The 18,635-nt window shown below is 30.9% G+C and overlaps 2 protein-coding genes across 2 annotated transcripts; both read right to left on the bottom strand.

Annotated features, from left to right (window-relative positions):
- Positions 1 to 844: 844 nt before the first annotated feature.
- LOC113392370 (uncharacterized) lies at positions 845 to 2,150 on the bottom strand. Its single transcript, XM_026628770.2, has one exon. It carries the CDS (start codon positions 1,959 to 1,961, stop codon positions 1,311 to 1,313), a length of 651 nt encoding a protein of 216 aa, XP_026484555.2. The 5' UTR covers positions 1,962 to 2,150; the 3' UTR covers positions 845 to 1,310.
- A 1,424-nt stretch (positions 2,151 to 3,574) lies between these two features.
- On the bottom strand, positions 3,575 to 8,254 carry LOC113392557 (visual system homeobox 1-like). Its single transcript, XM_026629052.2, has 3 exons — positions 8,004 to 8,254; positions 4,488 to 5,008; positions 3,575 to 4,085 (listed from the first exon to the last, which is right to left on the bottom strand). The coding sequence occupies exons 1-3, from the start codon at positions 8,017 to 8,019 to the stop codon at positions 3,615 to 3,617; spliced, it is 1,008 nt and encodes a 335-aa protein (XP_026484837.2). The 5' UTR covers positions 8,020 to 8,254; the 3' UTR covers positions 3,575 to 3,614.
- Positions 8,255 to 18,635: the final 10,381 nt, after the last annotated feature.

The following is an 18,635-nucleotide window of genomic DNA, read 5'->3' as shown; positions in this document are numbered from 1 at the left end:
AAACAACTTTTGAACATTGTTTAAAGCGGCCTTAACGCACCTAAAGATTGTATTACAAAAATGCGTTAAACGCGGCCTAAATAAACCCATATTACATCTTACTAGCTTGTCGCGGCTTTGCTCGCGTAGAAGTTGATTATATTGCAGATTCATTTAAAATATTACATTAATTTAAGTATAGGTACCCCATTTTTGTGGTTCAACTTTCGTGCGTTAGGATCTCCAGACTACCACATAGCTCTAACTTCGAAAATGACCGACTTCCACGCAAATTTTCAAATCCTATTTCAACCCTTAGAATATACAGAAACGAAACGAAATATGAATCTACTCATTTCTAATCAGGTGTCCAAAAATAAAGTTTTATGCTTCTATCTTCAAAATGAAAGACTTCCAAACAATTTTCAACCCCTTAATGGTAGAAATTCTAAAATTCCTTCCTTTATCCATAAGAAAAAAAATTTAACTGTCAATTTTAGTTGATGAGGTTCAGTACAAATAAGAATCAATTTCTTTTTATTTCAATACATGGCAAGAAATAATGTAGTAGTACTACAGCAGCACTATTTAAAGTGATTATAAAAAAAAATATGCAATTTATTTTTATGATTGCTTATTATTATTGTTTAGTAGGTAGTTTTGCATAATACATTTTATTTTTACTTTTGTAATCAATTTTAACTTTTTTGTTGTATTATTTTTAAAATTTAATGTTTTATTTATACAGAAAATATAGTGATTCAAAATGATAATAATAGTACTACATTATTATAATATATCTATATTTCTTTATATTATTAACAAATCTTATTAATAAAGATCACAATGACGCTTTGAGTTATATGAAATCAATAAAAAATAGTAATTTGAAATACATTAGACTTAAAAATTAGAAGACACTTAACTCCTTGTCAATAAAGTCAACCTTTTAAATAACACACTACTTTCATTTTTTATTGCTAAGATGGATTTTTGCTTAATCAGACTAATGCCCGGTTTCAAAATAAATCCTGATTCAAAATAAATTCATAAATTGTAGGGCCATATTCAACAGTATTGATATTAACGATGTTACATCTGTTTCAAAGTTATCTGTATGACATAGTAAAAGTGTTCATGGCTCATTTCATAACTGAAAAATGATCTGTCATTGATATACAATATGAATTATGCAAATTTAACAACCAAGTATTAATCAAATATGAAAAAAGAAGTTAACTATAACCAAAAATATGTACATAGTTCAGTACTTATATTTATTACATTAATAAATAAAAAATAGTATCAAATTTTTTACACTATTCTTTTTCTTAACATTTGTTCAATCTAAAAACTACAATTGGTTTAAATTGTAACCACAGTTTCTCAAATTCATTCTGATATTGTCTAATAAGATCTTTCTGTGAAGTCACTATTACATCCTCCCAGTTGCCGGTCACAGCTTGGTTCGTCCAATTTAATGACCCAATAATCATCAATGGTGTACAATCTTCGTTTTCGACATCAAGATGCGATGTGTCAATCAAACAAAACTTATGATGCATCAAATGAGTCGACTTCATCCACCGGACCGGTATTCCAATTTTATCGAATCGTTTTATTCCTGTTCCACTAGCAAATGCCATATCAGCGTCCAATATCACACGTACCTTTACACCGCGAATATGCAGTTTTAAAAGAGCGTTTATTATATCTGGATTTGTTAAAACATACATGCAAACATCTACACTGTATCTAGGAGCATTTATGTAGTGTAATAAACGATCCGTACTGTGCGATATTTTGCAACGTGAATACTTGCTATGTTTTAAAGGTGAAGCGACATTACAAAACATAATAACTTCGTTTATTTCAGGCTTATCCTTCTTCCTCTTCTTGTGATAAAATTTGTAGGCTATATTAGACGCTAAAGCCACTGTAAAAACAAACAACAACGTCTTGCTAATACTGTTTAAAAACATTGTTCTCTACTACAAAACTTTCAGTAAATCTTCTTTTCATTATAGATTAACACCAATTTGAGTAATATAGGCCACAATGGTCACTATTTCAATAGATAATATTTAATATAACTAGGAAGAGAGTTTTTAATAATCTGTTTTTTTTTAAATGCCTTTTACACGTTATTAATTTTAATGTCATTTTTGGCAAGTCCAAGTATTATAGAAATAGCGCGGGCCACAGAGTAAATAACCACTAACAGGTTCTGCTGACTGCATTCGCTAATATTCCTAGTTTCATAGAAAATATAAACATTTTATTAAATTGTAATAATAATAGATTAGTAGCAATAGTAGTTAATAATATATATTATATTATATTGAACACTTTGTTTTAAAAAATAAAAATAAAAATTTAAATTTTTTGCTGTATTGAATTTCTATTAGTTACTTATTTATCAAGGATCTCTCAATGAGCCTTTCCAATTATTTCTGCTTTATGATTTTATGTGTATATTTTTTCAGTTGATGTTCCCATTTTACCATGTTGTGGTTTTCTTTTTCAAGTGGGGCCAGCTCATACGGTGATTTTTGTCCTGACGTGCAAGCGACCGCCTTATACTTAAATTTCTTGCAGTGGTTTAACGCATCTATAATTTTTGTTCTTTCTCTTACTTCGCTATGTCGTTTCTTATATCTAAGTTTCAAATTAAGAATTCTTTTCTAAACGGCATGTGTAAATTTTTCTTGCCGTGTGAACATTATAGATGCAAGTTTGGCTTGCTTATGAGAAGCATAGTAAAAGATACCATAATTTTATTTTTAGTCTTAAGAACTTATTTAATGTCTTATTAACACGTATATTTAATTTGAATGTCGGTTATATGGTGTCTGGATTATGAGAAAGATATTTTTTTCCCGAACAAAATATATACTTTATTATGAATGCTTTTTTTACCACAATCATAATATCTTGTAAAACAGTTATTAATAATAATTTATTCGGAAAGAGTTCGCCTTGTCTTACACCTCAAATATCTATTTCGGGACAGGTTTTGTCTAATTTCGCTCGGCTAACACTTTTCTATTAAATATCAGTTCATGTTCATTCTAATGTAGAATAACATTCGTGCAAGCTAGTAGCGTAGTCGACAAATTATTGTTGTTGATAGTTGTTGAAATAATAGATTATAAGGAGAATTAGTGTGACTTTCCGAACATCATATGTCAAGCTGTCAGAACTCAGAAGTCTTTTATAGTTTTATTTACCATTTAGCGGGAAGCAGCGCGAAATACGGTTAGGCGTATCATTATTAAACTGTTTTTGTAATAATATTAGCAAACCAGAAATTGATTAAAGTATTTTGTTACTAATTAATTCTTATTTTATATTCATGTAATCAATTTATGAAAAGTAAATTTGTTTTGTTAATAATATAATAAAGAATTATAACAATTGTCATCGCTACTCTTTTTATTTTGCAATTATATTCTAAAATCATTGCCTTTGAAACTTTGTCTTACGTGCGAAATTATATTATTGTTTTGTCAATAGGTATAGGTCAGAAGTGAGAAAAATAAAATCTGATAAAATTAAACGTATCATATAATTCAAAATATTATGAAGTAAAATCAGTACATATATTATTTACAATTTTGTAATTGCTTTCCATTTTACAGTGTTATATTATTTATACTAAAGTCATGGGGACGAAGTCTTAAATTCAAATTGTACGAACTATGATGTGCAGGCTGTAGTGTTCCATTATAACCACCAATTAAGGCACAGGAGCCATAACTGTTGTCTGATGTACTTCCATAACTGGGCACATTTTGTCCAATTAGTGTATTTGAGTTCGAGTATTGCCTGTTGCCTACATTCTGCATCATGAAACTGTAATCATTTTGGTATAGCCCTGAATTGCTAATAGGAATTCCGAGGTTAAAGTTAAGGTTATTGGCTTGAAAGTGATGTAGCCAAGGTTCTTTTGGGTTACGATTGTATTCCTGCCGAGGATCACCTTGTGGGATACCTATAGGTACTGGTATAGGTTCTGGGGAACTCTGACTGGTTGACGTTCTGTGAGATGACAAAGCTGATCTCTCATTGCGTCTAAATTTTGCGCGTCTGTTCTGGAACCAAACCTGTTAAAAATATTTTATAGTTATAAATAGTTAATGGAAATAAATAAAAAATAAATTTTAACATAATTAAAATAAGAGATGAGAAGGCTCAGTCCTTAGAAGGTATTAGGTGCATCAGATAAGTACCACTGAATTTGTTTACTTTATTTGTTTTTATAATTAATTCATCTCGTGCTCAGCGGTGAAGTAAATTATTGTGAGGAAACCTACGTGTGTCTAATTTCAATGAAATTCTATCACATGTTTATCCACCGACCAGCATTAGAGCAGCATGGTGGAATAAGCTCCAAAACCTTCTCATCAAAGGGAGAGGAGACCTTTTTCTTAATTTAATAGTTAATGTTATTTAAAAATGGAAATGCAAATATAGAAATATTCGAAAAATATTAAAATATAAGGTACCTGTACTCTAGCTTCTGTTAAGTTCACTCTCGTTGCCAAATCTTCTCGAACAAAGGCATCTGGATAGTGAGTTTTTTCGAAAACTTTTTCCAATGCTGCCAGTTGTTGACTTGTAAATGTTGTTCTATTCCTTCTTGGTTTTTTCCTTTCATCAATTTTTCCATCTTTTTCCTCCTCAGACTCTTTGCGTACATCTCTCTCTTTCGCACCTTTAGATTCATCAAATTTGCGTCTCATATCCTCATACGCCAAGTAATCGACTGGCTTAATGTATTGTCTTTGAAAATCTTTTGGGTACCATGATAGATCATTCTGATAATTGGTATCATAAGTACTGTTAATTTGACGCCCAGCAGTTAGGTGGTGTAGCCTTAATAAGCTGTCTTCATGACATTTAATCATTTGGAAAAGATTATGATTATTTTCTGGATAATTAGACGTATTAATATTGTAATTAATTTGCGGTTGTGTTTTTGTATCATAATTTTTTAGCGACACGTCTTGTTTGCCTTGTTGGGATTCTGAAAAAAGATAAGATTATTTATTAGCATATATAATAGTTATATATAAATATCTATTATCATTTGATAATGAGTATATCGAATGTTGGTGAGTAGTTTACATTGATGAATTAAATTATATGTGTGCATGAAGGTTTTACGATCATTTTCTAGTATATAATATAAAACTTCACTTAAAATTATTTATATTGAAACAAGTGAGAGTAAAAATAAATTCTAAAGCATAAAGGATCAGGATCCAATCTGTGCCTTTTACATTGATAGTGCCCGGAACACCTCTGGGCTCTTGAAACTTGAATTAAAAAAATACTTGCTTCGTATCGTACCCTCGAACTAAACTACTCAGAAATAACCAAAAGTGATCAGAAAATCAATAAATATTTATTTCACACCACTACTTATTATGCCTATTATTGTAACAATAATATATATCATATCATGGTATTTGATGTCAGTATCCAGTTGACTGACAACTGAGTTTATTTTCGGTACACTCTTCTCTTTGAACATTACTAATAAACAGTAATATCACGATCAAAATTTGCTAACAAGATCCTACTTGAATAAAGGATATTCTGTTTTCGAGTTTTTTGAATCGGTATGTGTTTTTGTTGCAAATGTAACATGTATATGTGACTGTGTGCATAAATACGTAAAATCTAAAAGAGATATGCTGTTTTAGTAATGGCATGGTTGGGCGGTCGGCGTGTGTGCGTCATTGTTGATCAGCAATCGGCTTGCACGCAACACTATCAGTTTCATTTACACGCACGTGCGATTAATTTCAAGTTTAAGTGAATTCGTTAAATACACCAATTGAAACCTACTTATATATAATATGCATATTATATATATGCATGGTATATTGTTTCATACTTTTGTTTTATATTTTTAATCTAAAAGTGACATTTGAAGTAATATTATAATTACGAAAGTGTTTTACGCAGCGATAGAGCAACTGTTCTATGTGATTATTGCATCGAGATATTTTTTGACACGAAATGCGACTTTTACTGTACTGAATTTTCCGATGAGGCTTGAATATTATTTATTTGGTGTTAAAACGCTGCAAAGGGGCATTCCCTAATCATTTATTATTTTAAATTACACTACACCACCGACGTAAAAAGAGGGGTTATAAGTTTAACCTGTCTGGGTATCTGTGTGTCTGTCTGTGGTATCGCAGCTCCCAAACGGATGAACCGATTTTCGTTTAGTTTTTTTTTGTGTCATAGATAATTTTATCCCGTGTGTTCTTAGCCGTTTCATGAAAATCTGTTCAGTTGTTTGAAAATAATCAAATATTTTCTAGTCTAGTTGATGAGGGGATCAAACTAATTAATAATTTAATAAAATATTTTTGATGGAGTTTCCCTAAGTGATACTACTGGCAAAATTTCGATCGAACTAAATTCATACTTAGAAAACAACTGTCTCTTGGATTTTTGTCACAGTTTGTCATGTACCGAAATGGTTAATTTAAAAATTGATTTCTTTTTTTCTTGCATTTTGTCTATAAACACCTACCATACCTTCTCATCATCTGATCATTTTTATTGTGCAAATATCCTTCATACTTATTTGATAAGTTATAATAATGAGTTACATTAATGGCATCTTTCTTACATTTCGGACATGAAAGCTATCCCAACAAATGCCTAAATGACGTAGGAGATATATTGGAACATGGAGACATGACGGAAGAGAGTTTAAGCACAGGACTACTAAGAGTAGAGGCAACTAAGAGTCATGACAAGTTTATTTCGATAGAGAACAATTCACCAGTTCTATATAGATAGCTTTTTTATATATTGAATGATTTTAAGTTACAAGTACAAAGTCATCGCTTTAATTTAATAAAAAGTTATTCAATTTAAAATTAGCCTCAGAACATTTTTAGGCGCCGCATAAACAACATATCCCCGATTTCGGACTTAATTAATTTCATCTTCTTTTCACCTATTTTTTATAACAAAAGAAAACCGATGTATCGACTTTCATAAAAAATATATTTATCTGTTTATTACTATACACATACAACCATTGAAACTTAATTCTTAATCCGGCATCTCGGGAGTTGAGATCTATATATGGGAAACGATCGTAGTTATAATAACTACGGATATATCTCAATAATTTATTATTCCTTAAATAACTGTTAATAATTATTGAGTAGATATAACAAATATAGAAATGTTGTTTTTAATTAAACGAATTAAACCAAACAATTTAAAATATTAATGTGTATTTTAGGCAGTTGAATACAATATTAAAAACCAAGAATATCTATGGATAAAAAATAAACATCATTGACTTTTCATGTGCTCGACTGTACAGGTAATCATCGTGAGAGAACCTACATGTGATCCAAGTAATTCTGCTACGTATTTATCTCCGTAGGAGATATATATTCCTAACTTAATAGGAGAGGATGATTTTACTCAGACATGGACCATTTATTAGTCGATATTTTGCTTTGAGCACTTTTTCCTTTTATTATTATTTGGTCATCAGTAATATGTACCTATATACTACTGTTTATGTAAATACTTATTAAGTTAATCTTTTATCAAAACAAAACTGTCAGCAGACGTTGTCTTCTATGTATTAGGTATATAGATTAGTACCTTCTACGAAACGCGCTCCATATTTTGGTATAAGTTTTATGTATTAGATTTAGTTTTTTTTGCAATTAGACAATTCTAAAAACTCCTTATTTTTTATTATCGATTTTATATTTAAAATTCTCACACTTGTTTCTTAATTAACGCTGGATCATTTTAACAAGATTACACACAATTGGAAATGGTTACATATGATTGGTTAAATAATAACTGTGTAACGATATAATCTATAAATAGGTACCTTATTTTAATCATAATCATATTATTGAAATAATAAAGTTCAAAATAGAAACAACTCAATAAAAAAGTATTCCGCATGTGCAGGCAAGCAGGTAGTAGGAAATCAGTTTATAATTATACAGAAATCTTACCTTTAATTTGATCCATTTCAAAACAGTCTACTGAACACTTATCAATTAATTAATCTGATGTAAAATTGATGTGAAAATTCTCTTCACAATCACAACAATGTCGCACTTGATTTAAACAAATGTTAGTGTCCGGTTTAACATTGATTAAAATTCAAATAATTGTTATTAATACACCACCTTATTGAATTACCATAATTAAATAATTCAACTAACTCAAGCTAATGTGCGAACTAATGGAGTCTGTACCGTGATCTGGCTTCTTAGTAGAGTCGTGCCAATGACAACATGTGTGTACGAAAAAATACCTTGTAAACATCCCCTTATACACACCCACAGCACAGATTAAAAAATATATCGATCTTATTCCAATATTCTTAAGACTCAATTTCGTTAATAGAAAAACATTTAGAAATAAAGCTTATTCATGGAAAAATAAACCTTAACAGGAAGTAGTTAAATTGATTTCTAAACGAATAGTTGTAATGGGTGTTTCAATGAGTAAGTAGTAGCCTAACTCAACGAGGCGTGGTTTCTCTTTTCCCGCCTTAATAAAAAAAAGTCGAGCGGGAAACAATTTTGAGTCACAATAATTGACACGTCAACTCACATTATTTATAGCTTAGAAAATGAACATGAAGTTTTTATGTAATTGATTTTGAAAAGTTTATGTGGAAGTATCGGTGCGCGGATGTGAAATTGGTTTTATGGAGCCGGATTTAGACAAATCGAGATGTTATTGTCAAACATATATTCCTTCAAAGTTATATTCACAATATTTTTTCTCGGACGATAATTTTATTATGTAATCTCATTATGAAGTTCTGTAAGAATTACGCTAATTATAGTGGTTGTTTGTACTTATCAAAAATAAAATATAATATCTAAGTACGTACCCACCTATAGTCTACGAATGTTTATACTAGTAAGTAGGGTACATTAAATATGGCATTACGGAAGAAATCTTTGCTCTCTTGCAGAAACTAATAATTAAAATGACTTTAAAAACATTTAATTTTTTTAGGCAACTATTTTCCTTATAGGTTAGGTATACCACCTTTTTATAGCTTTGTGTTTTATATGTATAGTTTATTTATTACAATTTAGAGTAATTAGCATAAAATACAGCAGTCAACCTCTAGGCTAATCAGTAGAATATTATATTATTTATCAGTAAGTACATAGAAATAAAAAATAAATAGCGATATTTCATAAATTATTGTAGGTACATAAGTAGATTCTGAAATATAATTAAAAACTAAAAATTACAATACACATAAAATGTTCTTAATTTTTTATTTATTTACATGTGGTGAAATATTATATGCGTCATAATAAAATAAGGTTTTATGTATGCATATGAATAATGCACATGGTATGGTATGCTTATAGTTTTCAGTATTTTTAATCTAATAGAATAATTTTGAAATTTCCGTCGTATTGCATTCCCGGTGTGCCAAGCCGGGAATAGAACGGAGGCACGTCGCATCGAATTAGTGTAAAATCTTGAAAAACGTCTGTACCCGCCGACTCGACTGCCAGACGCGCCTCTCTTGTAATAATATTACGGTTTATTCCTCGTATAAATTATCAAATTATATTTTGATAAAATGAGACAAATTTATGAAAATGTTATAGGCCTGAATATTAATAAAATATGTATACCTATATAATTTATTTTAAACTAATAAAATGCTTCTGCAATTCCTGACTGACGACTTAAGTACTTACACTTTCTCTATCACTCAAAAGTAAGATTTAAAATGCTTTCTTGTAGTTTTCAGAAAACCTAATCGCTTTTGAATTTTACCCCTAATACCTACTCCCCTGCCATAATTACCATTTACCCGATTTAATATCAAACTTACTCCATTCGGAATATGTATGACAAAAAGATGAATGACTATATGAGGCATAACTAAAACATTCATTCATTCATTCAATAATAAATTCAAGAACGAAAATTTAATACAAATTTGTACATTTTTTATGGCTTTTATTTGAACCAAAAGGGCAGATAACTTCGCCAATGTCACGATGCCAAAACAGAAATGAAGCTTTAAAGGCGAAAGGTTCTTTGACAGTTCTTTGACAGCTTAGGAACTGTCAACGTTTTCGCTAATTAAGTCAAGTAGGGTGGAACAGACAGGAAGATACTAGAACAGAAGAAGATTGATTGGTGCAGTCAAGACTCGGTTACATCTGAAGTACACTTTTGAACTAGCAAGGCCATCCTGTCCACATAGGTAAATTAGGAGTATCTACTAGGTAAATGACGACGATAAATGTCATAGGGCGGACGAATTAAATAAATAATTTAAATCTCATGTCAAAAAAACTTTTATAAATATTATTATACATATTACTAAATAAAAGATGGCAGAATATATAAAAAATAATTGTACTTTACAAGCATACTATGCAATTAAAATGATTGAAAAGAGAACCTACTAAGTTTCTTGTCGATTGCCTTGTCGGTAATATCTACTTTCCAAACCGGTGGTATCTTTACATTTAATTCACTGTAAAATGACGATCAAATGAAGAATATTTTGATTTTATCTACTTCTTTCTATGTCCTGCACTTTTCAATCAAAGGCGATAAACTTAGTTGCTGATTTTTACTTTTTTATCTTTTAGTTCGCCTGATAGAAAGTAAATATCAAGTGATTATTCAGCATATATTATTTAATTCCATTATAAAAGTTTATTCTCTATTCAAGAAAGTCATTGTAGTTATTTTGAACACAAATAAATAAAATTAAAAAGAAATAAAATTCCTGAAGACTCAACGTTCTATATTCAAAAGCAAGCGCGCGAAAGTGTCATGGAAGCCATAATTGGGGTTGACAGTTGTCGGCGGCGCGGGCGCGTAACGAGTACGTACTAATCTTGTCTTGTTCTTTAATAATAATATAGATGGATAGACATTAAAGAGCTTGTTATTAGATTAAAATCATAGAGAAATGTAATTTTACAAAGCAGTAGTTCAAATATTCCTATTTGTCTCTGACATAACCTCGTTATGCAAGTTTTGTTAATCCAAATGTCAAATTTAGTTGGAGCATTGATGTGCAATAAAGAATAAATAAATATTAATTTAGGTGTGTATGTACCTACAGTATTTTTGAGTTTTTGTTGTAACGTTCGTTCGGTCAACTTTTCGTGACTCGAAAAACCGCAAAAAATATATCTGAAGATACCTACCATGAGATTTTTTTTTAATAAATTATCTCTGAATTAACTGCTTTTGTAAGCAAAGAAATATTGGTATTTTCGGTAGACCTTTAAAGTCACTACCACGGATACATTTTCGAATTTTATATAAGTTTATAATATGTGGAAGCAACTAGTTTTCGTGCTGTTCAACTTATTATTTATTTAAATTTTTCATTTATCATTTAGGAAACACAATAAATTAAATTAATACATTAAATAAATTGACCAATAAAGTTTTCAATAATAAGCAATACATTTAAAGCGCAATAACCTTAGTAGAAAGCCATAGCAAATTCATTAAATTAATCAAATATCAATCAGATGGAATCATATGTCTAGTATATCAAATTAATCATGCATACGACAGATTTAATGAAAAACAATTATTAAATAATTAAATGGAATTATTTTGCAATTCAAGAATTTTATACAGTTAAATACAATTTACAAGTAAAATAACATTTCTTATTTTTACAGTTTGTTTTGTACATGTAGCAATATTCATATTAAAATTTATTATATATTTTACAAGCTCTGAGAATAAAACAGTTTTGAGGATATTTAGTTTTAGTTATATCTACTTATATGAAAAAAGGGACTGCTTTTATTAACTAAGGGACATCTAGATATAACGTTACCTACTTAGTAGATAAAAAAATCAATAAAATTAAGAAGCCAAAATTCCTTCAATCGACGATTTTATAAATATGGTATGTCTTTATGATGCGGCAGAACTTTATGATTCAAACATTTAATAAATTCTCAATTCTTTTTTCTTAACGGAACAAAAGGAGATTAGTAAAATGGATTCCAGACGGTTGAGCAGTATTCCAAGTTAGATCTTACGAAAGAATTATAAAGAAGAATTGTGTTAACATTTTTGAAATTCCTTTTACTCTTAAAGCCAAGGTAACCAAGATTAGGAATGTTTAGTCCAGACTTAAAAGTTAAATTGCTATTGCTATATAGATATTGCTATAGTAACTCGTTCAAAATGATTCCGCATCATTTTTCATAACCATATAAAATGACGATTTTTTTTTTATGTCATAGGTGGCAAACGAGCAGGAGGCTCACCTGATGGAAAGTGACTACCACCGCCCATGGACATCTGCAACACCAGGGGGCTTGCAGGTGCGTTGCCGGCCTTTCAGGAAAGAGTACGCTCTTTTCTTGAAGGTTCCCAAGTCGTATCGGTTCGGAAAAACCGTCGGCGAAAGCTGGTTCCACAGAGTGGTTGTGCGAGGCAGAAAATGTCTTAAAAATCGCGCTGTTGTGGATTTTCAAACTTAAAATTTATAAAATGATTCTTTGTGCCTCAATCACGTGAAAAATACCTGAAACACTATAACCAATCGATGCGGAATCGTCTGTAGATGATGATATTAATCTAATAAAAATAATATAATGCCTTCCCCCTATTTTATTGAATGTCCCTCCAATCGGGAATAGCTAGTGTTAAATATTGTATAATTAACTATTGTAGATTTTGTTGTAGGTACACTATTCCTAAACTAATTCGACGTTACATATAATCTTATCGCCTACGTAGATAAATACCACCGGGTTTTGAACGGCTGATTAAAGTGTAATTAACTCACTTGACTTTAATACTAGTACTAGTTCGATGGTATCCGATGACGCAATCGGCAACTAATATATTCAGATAGAAGTCGAATTATTTAATCTGACCAACAGGGCCGGATATACCGTATGGCTTTTTGGGCTTCAGCCCAGGGCCCCGTGGATTCAAGGGGGCCCCAGCTAAGTCAAGTCAATGTCAAAAATAGATGACGATAATGCGAAAGAATCCCTAACTTAATAAAATTAAACAGATCGTATGGTTTGCAGTCCTGCGAGTGCTGCGATTAATCAAACCCATTCAATTAATTTAATTCAAGTCTATGTTCAGATATGTGTTAGGTGGGCCCCTAAGTAGTGTACACTTACGGTCCGGCCTTGCTGACCAATGTTTAATAAACTTGAAGTACGTCTTTGAATCCTCTTAAATTGGTCAGTTAAGATGCTATTTACACATACAACAATTATCTATAATATTTCTTTAAGCATTTGGTTGTATATAAAGCCGAGAAAGCTAAGCTAGAACACCTTAATCTTAACTGCAGAAAGGTTTAATCCAAGCAAGCACTACTAAGTTTTCAAACGATTGTTTTGAGTATAAAAATAATCATTGAGAGAGAACCGGCATGTATCAAACTGAATAAAACCGGGTCGATTTCTGCCACATGTGTACCGACTTGGATTGGACCAAAGTGGTGCAATAAGCTACAAACGTTCTTCTCAAGAGGAAAGTTACTTCAAGGCGAGGTCCGTCGCGTCGTTGCGAACAATTGCGACTTGCGTATGGGATTTTTGGAATAGGTTAGCGCTCGAGCTGAGCGCATAATGTTGTTATGTTTGATTTAGTAAGTAAATAAAAAAGTTTCCAATTGTATTGTTACATTATTCTTATTCTAAAACAATGATAAAATTGTTCTAAGGTAGTCAAAGTAAAAAACATGATGATTTTTATAAAAGTTTGCTATTATCTACGGTACAACGATTCTTCAATCGTGTGTCGATTTCCTAAAAATAATTTATAATCCCTAGTCAGTAATTTTCTGCATTATTAAAATGCAATTAAAAGTAACTTTGGGCGGACGCCATCGCGATTTTTAAGGCAACTTCACACTAGAATCAAATCTGATCAAATCGAAATACTTTTCATTGTAGTACATCAATAAACACACATCAATTATTATTATTATATTAAAGAAAGATGTACAAGAGGGGGCCTTATCATTTAAACAGCGATCTCTTCCAGGCAATTAAATTATTCAGTTACTTATTACAATATTATAAATGCCAAAGAAACTCTGTCTGTCTGTCAGTCGCTCTTTCACAACCAAACTACTAAACCATATTTGACGACATTTGGTATCAAGCGAGCTTGAGCTCTAAGGAAGGATGTACACTATTTTTTATACCTAATACCTGTTCATCCGATAAGCGAAGACGCGACCGTAAACTAGTACAAAATAGAAGCGATTTAACAAAAATGTGATCTGTTTTAAAAACGATAAATTAAACTAAAAAATTCCGTCATAACTCAAATGTCACATTTGCCGTATACATTTCGCTACGGTGGTCTATATCGGTGTGTACGTGTTCATCTCGCAGGGATGCAAGCCCAATAACGCGTGAACATTATCATTTATCAAAACATCATCCGGTATTGTGGCTACGATTTTAAACACTCACGGATATTTTTTTATGTTACCAAACATCTGTGTAATCTAATTTCAATGTTATTGTATTTACATTTTTAAAAAGTCGAAATGACCCAGTGATTAGAACATGCGAATCTTAACCAATTATTGAGGGTTCGAATCCAGGTAAGAATCAGTGTATTTTCATATGCTTAAATTGCTTAATTGTATTTATAATTAATACAGGCTCTGTAATTAATGCAACTCAGGCTCGACGGTGAAGGAAAACTTAATGAGGAAACCTGCATATGTATCGGTTTTAAATCTGCGACATGTGACCACCACCAATCCGCATTGAAGCAGCGTGGTGGAATAAGCTACAAACCTTCTCCTCAGAGACGACATGTAGAAGCTACTACATTCTTTTTTTTATGAGTCCATTTTTAATTTCAAACTTACCGGCCATTTCACTCGCGTTAATCTTTACTGCTAGTACTGTACTGTACTCCCATTGGTCATAGCCAATCGTTCTCACTAAATGACTAATTATCGCACACTTATTTAAAGTTATTTTTTCTCATTAAACATAAACTAACTATAATAAAAACAAAACAAACCTTCAAGAAAAGAGCGTACTCCTTCCTGAAAGGCCGGCAACGCACCTGCAAGCCCCCCGGTGTTGCAGAATGGACATCAGACATGGCGGTGGTAGTCACTTTCCATCAGGTGATCCTCCTGCTCCTTTGCCACCTCTAACATAAAAAAAAAAAAAATGGATTTATACTTTTTTTTATCACTAAACAACTCGTGTTGTTTGTGATAAAAAAAATCTTCTGGGATAGCTAAGTTAGGTAAAGTGGAAGGGTAAAGGTAACTTCGAGATGGTAATATTAGTCTCTTTGCCATATAAGCCCACCATCCTAGAAAAAAATCAAGACTTAGATGAATGGTACTTTTATTGTATTAGACAATTTTACTGAACACTCGAGGACTTCTTTCTATACATTTTTAAATCAGGACTATCTCCTAATCTCACATTAAGACGTCAACATATGCGCGCGCATCACAATTACACCAACTTAGTTTGGTCATCATTCACGTCGCGTTCACGCAACGCTTCACTTCAACAATTAATTAAGGGTTTATTTTCAAATATATACCTACTTATTGTTTCTTAAGATTTTAATTAAGAAGTTTAATTAATTTTAAAGTGTTAATGAGGCTTAAAATATTTTATAAATAAAATATTATTACGTTTAAATAATTTATTTCGCATAAAACAAATGTTTAATTTACAATTATATATAAAATTGTGATGCAATCAGATAAAATCAAGGAAAAGTAAAAAATAAAGCAACTTAATAACTTAAGTTTATTAAACATAGGAACAATTAAAAAAAAGTTGTCATTATTAATTTTATATTTTGTATTTGCTAATAAAATCTTATGTAATAGATAATAAGAATCTGAACATTTTTAAGTATAGTTGATTTCCAATAGTAGATATAAATTAGAATATCTATTTCATTTCAGATATACGATAACAAAATACATTCAATTTTATCCTGTAATATGAATCAGATACATTATTTAACAAACGTATTAGAAATTGTTCAACAGTAAAGAGCACATTTTATATGACGTCATCGTTCATTCATTCGCTCTTATGTCATTCAATTCTATAATCCACACAATCACACGAGTAGTAAAGACAAATAAATAACATTTACATAGAACTGTGTGTAGTACATAATAAATAGCCATTGGCATTCTAGGTTCCCTATTCGGTTGGAATATGATATTCCTTTAGTAATATCCTTAATTACTCAAGCAATATTGTAAAGTATAGCTATGTCTTGTTCCAATCCGAAGTAGGAATAAAGGTAAACAAACCTGAGATTACGTATTCCATGCGATTAATATATCATTATTTATAACATTTAACTTCCTATATCCACTTTAATTCTACTTCTAAAATTCCGATAACAGTTTCGTCGACGTTCAAAACGGTATTTTTTTGCAAATCCACAGTGAATATCATAGATTAATCAAGCCCTCGACCAATGATATCGCTTGAATTTGCTGTCAATTGTTGTTTATTTGGCTTTTCTTCTCCTATGATTGTAAAGGAGAGTAAGTATTGTTGTTTTGGAGAAACTAATAATTGTGTAGTTCGAATTCACACCTACCAGCATTCACAACATTCAGATAACCAATTATACTATACTTATATTTGTTTTTTGTTAACTAAAATAAATTAGTCGTGCCTACTTAAATACTACGGAGTGGGATAGGTCAGAAACCTAAAATATTCTAAGCTTAAAGTATAATTACAGTAAGGATATCTGCGGTATAAACTTCGTGACGAATTTGTCTTAAACCACCAATCAGTCTTAATGCGAATTAACGGTAAAGATCTCAATCGCTATCCATGTAATTTTCATTACATAATATGTAGCTACCTATTACCGCTAAACACGATAAAAGTACATTTTGTTAAACCATTTCACATTAAAAAAGTGCGGTAGTACACCTCCAAGTCAGTCAACTTCACCTACACCTCAAAAGGAGAAAAGTATTTCAAATTTAATTTGAACTTGCATCTATGTAAGCGTAATCACGTTATTTACAACTTACATTTCGCCAAGATTACTCTTCACATCATAAAGTCATGATCGCTTTGCTCTTAGAATATTACAAAACGTCTTCAAAATCTTATTGCCAAATATATTCGACTTAAATCGACCTCCCAGTTATGATAATAAAAAGCAATAATTACCACAGTATTTATCATTTCAACTTTACGCCTCATCGCCAAACACTCCCGTGTTGACGTTTCCAACAAATTAATGACTTTTAAAACTAACGGTTCGTGCAATTTGCGACGCGCGCGCATCCGGAAGAATGGGATTCGGACGCAGGCGCCACCGCCGTCGGGACTTTGACATTCTTATTTAAAATAATAAAGAAAAAAAAAACATATTTCCTGGCGTCTTTTAGTAAATATTGAATTTAAAATGAAAATATTCTTAAAAATGAGGTTTGTTTGTGATCGTGACGTTTTATTAATATTAATAATACAGATTTATTTAATTTTTATTTGATAATATCTCATTATATACATAAAATTTATTCAGACATTACGCCTTTAATCATATACGACCAAAAATTAAAAAAATAGTTACTATTTAAGTCATGACCGTCTCGGATGGTGGCAAGGTTTAGATTAGACGGAGAAATACTAAATAAATACATGTTGATGACATACTCATAATATAAATAACATAACATAACATAATCAGCCTGTATATTTCCCACTGCTGGGCTAAGGCCTCCTCTCCCGTTTGAGGAGAAGGTATGGAGCATATTCCACCACGCTGCTCCAATGCGGGTTGGTGGAATACACATGTGGCAGAATTTCGTTGAAATTAGACACATGTAGGTTTCCTCACGATGTTTTCCTTCACCGCCGAGCACGAGATGAATTATAAACACAAATTAAGCACATGAAAACTCAGTGGTGCCTGCCTGGGTTTGAACCCGAAATCATCGGTTAAGATGCACGCGTTCTAACCACTGGGCCATCTCGACTCATAATATAAATATTTTTAAATAATAACATTGAGAGGTTTTTGTTTTGGAATGATTATTAGTGTATATTTCATTAGGTTTCATTAATTTTCTTATCTATATATTTACTATAAAATAATTGACTAAAAATAGTTATTTATTTATAAAAAGAAGTGTTTTGTTAATGTACATTTATAGAAGAAGAAATGAGTTTGTTTAGTTAATTATTTTCTGAGTCAATTGATTGAGGAATTTTTTACTAGTTACCTATTTTTTTATCTTACTGCAGAGAATTAATCAAAAACTTTGCTATCTACATTATATTATTTGGTTTGATATTTAAATTATTTAAATATAATAAACAAAATGAAATCTCGTTTACTTTCTTTAAATCTAAGTAATTCTATAGTTTTAAAAACCACACGGTTGTAGAAATAAAAAAATGTTAATCTTTATCTTTCATCATTATCGCAACAGACGAAATACTACAAATGAGTTACATTAAAAAAATCATAGCTTCCTGAGGAAATCTGTAATTTGTGAAGATATAATATAATCTTAATTAAAAACACTCAACTGCAAACATAGAAGCGGGAGCTTCTTTTTAACTTTTTACGTGTGTGATGTCGTTAAACTT

Source organism: Vanessa tameamea, chromosome 5, assembly GCF_037043105.1.
Source record: "Vanessa tameamea isolate UH-Manoa-2023 chromosome 5, ilVanTame1 primary haplotype, whole genome shotgun sequence".
NCBI lineage: Eukaryota > Metazoa > Arthropoda > Insecta > Lepidoptera > Nymphalidae > Vanessa > Vanessa tameamea.
This window is presented reverse-complemented; position numbering and strand designations above follow the sequence as displayed.